Source organism: Belonocnema kinseyi, chromosome 2, assembly GCF_010883055.1.
Source record: "Belonocnema kinseyi isolate 2016_QV_RU_SX_M_011 chromosome 2, B_treatae_v1, whole genome shotgun sequence".
Taxonomy (NCBI): Eukaryota; Metazoa; Arthropoda; class Insecta; order Hymenoptera; family Cynipidae; genus Belonocnema; species Belonocnema kinseyi.
In genome coordinates this window covers 23,377,861-23,380,051 of record NC_046658.1, presented here as the reverse complement: position 1 = coordinate 23,380,051, position 2,191 = coordinate 23,377,861, and the positions used below count along the sequence as shown (strand labels likewise).

General features: G+C 36.0%; 1 protein-coding gene across 3 annotated transcripts in view; it reads right to left on the bottom strand.

Annotated features, from left to right (window-relative positions):
* LOC117166855 (regulator of nonsense transcripts 3A) overlaps window positions 1–2,191 on the bottom strand; it is a 418,318-nt gene that overhangs the window by 161,087 nt on the left and 255,040 nt on the right. For all 3 annotated transcript variants that reach the window (XM_033351221.1, XM_033351220.1, XM_033351222.1), the window contains exon 4: window positions 1,499–2,159. In XM_033351221.1, the coding sequence (XP_033207112.1) occupies window positions 1,499–2,159 (661 nt within the window). The remainder of the gene's footprint in view (window positions 1–1,498; window positions 2,160–2,191) is intronic.

Sequence of the window (2,191 nt, the reverse complement as noted above, 5' to 3'; positions counted from 1 at the left end):
CCCCCCCCCCCATACTACGGTTTACGTATACATTTCGACAGATCACACTTGAGGTGTGTTTCCTAATTTTTTCTGTACTCGCGCGAGTGAGGTGAATATACTTATTACTCCTTATAAGTCAAAGTATAAAAATGCATTATTTATTACATAATTAATTAAGTTAGAGGAGCAGGAACGATAGCAGGTGTATTTACCTTACTATTTCACTTTATATTATTTGAATAAGACAAATCATGGTTTTCTGTGTACATATTTCGATTAAAAAATGGTCGGACGTTCTGCGGAAGATGTGGCCCGAGCTCTTCGGCGACTTGAGCCTGTAGATTATGCGGAGGATGAAAGCAAAGACTTTGCATACGCCGAGACATCCTCGGGAGACAGTAGCATTGTTATTTCGGGTGAAGAGGTAGAAGAAGAAAGAGAAGAGGAGCCGGAAATGGAAGTAAGAATAGGCTGTAAGATTATATACAGAAAAAATGGACATAATTATTAGAATTGATCAGTTTGTTATATTTTACGGGGCTTCAGAAAAGTGTAGATGTACCGATTCGTGAATTGTTTTCGGATGCGAACCAATCTATGAAACAGATAGAAGCGTCACTACAAATAATTGGCTTACGTCGATTGAAACATTTGATTAAATGCTTCAAAAACATTCTTATGGTAGGCACGATTCGCAAAAATAAACGCGAGATACCAGTATCATTCCTGATTCCTGATTCGAACAAGCCAGAAATTATTGACTTTTATAACATTAAAAAAAGGCGGTGTTAATGTTTTCGACATTCTGTGTGGCACTTACACGTGTGCCCGAAAAACTCGCAGATGGACCATGCGAGTTTTCTTGAGTATGTTTGATCAAGCGTCGGCGAATAGCTATATATTGTACAACTTTGCCGAATCAATAACACAAATGCTCAGTCGTCGCGCATTTTTTAAGCCCTTAGTTCAGGAAATGATATTGCCACATTTGCGAGACAGACCGATAGCGACAAACCTTTTTTCGCAAACTTCTTGTAAACATAAGAGAATTGATTAATGAGCCATGTAACGAGCCACGAGAAATAGTGAAACTAGACAAAAGAAAACGGTGCCGCGAATACCTAAAAGAAAAAGACCGAAAAACGCAGCACTGTTGTACAAAGTGCCAATTGTCACTGTGTGGTGAGCAGCGCTTGAGCCTCTGCGCGGTGTGTTACCAATTATCGATTTGATTGTAGGAAGTGTAAATTATAATTTGTATATTAAATAAATGGTTTTGCATAGAAAAATGTGTATATTTCTATCAAAACCTCCTACATTCACACCTAAAATAATGCATAAGTTCATGTTAAAAATTAAGGGTTTTAATTCCGTGAAAATTTCTTGTAACATTTTTTCATTGAAAAGCACACTCTTACCCTTTAATTTTCTTTTTGAACCTTTCAATTTGATTAATTTATCTCTAAGTTACGTCCGTTATAGGACCGTTAAATAAGAAAAATAAAATTGAACCTACTTTGAGGAATGATAACTTCATCTGGGATAGTTTTAAGTTTCTCTTCTTCCTTTTCTTTCTTCATGGAAATTTTAACATAATCGTAATTTTTGTCAACAGTGCATCTTACACCATTATGTTCCTTATCTTTCTGCACATCATTCATTTCATTTTCATCAGACATCTTATGCTGTTTGGAAGAGTCTTCCTTTTTTGTTTTTTCCGAGATGCAATCTGCAACATGTCCAGCAATACTTTGTCTCTTCGTTTCCGAGAGTCTTTTCTTTTCTTGTCTCATTTTCTCATAACTTTTTCCACGTTTCTCCACCAACTTCCGATCCATGAATTCATTCTGGTCTTCCTTAGTTTCGAATTTCCTCTCCTCTCGAGAGTCACTTCGCCTTTCCTCCATTCTATCTTTAAAGCTTTCTCTCTCATCCTTCTTTGCATAAAACTTTTTATCCTCGTTTTTATTATGGTGCTTTATATCTCTATCTTTAGTTTTCTCTTCTCTGTCCCTGTAAGATTTTGTAGATAATTTCCCATCGCGTTCCTTCGACGGCTTGTCACGAAACTTGTCCTCCTTTTTATTGCGGAGCTTCAGATCTTTCAGCACGTTCTTTTCTTTATCATATTTTTTGTCTTTACTTGCTTCTTTTGCAAATTCTGTATTTTTCAAAACCTAAAACAAAAAATTTAATTACTATAAATCAA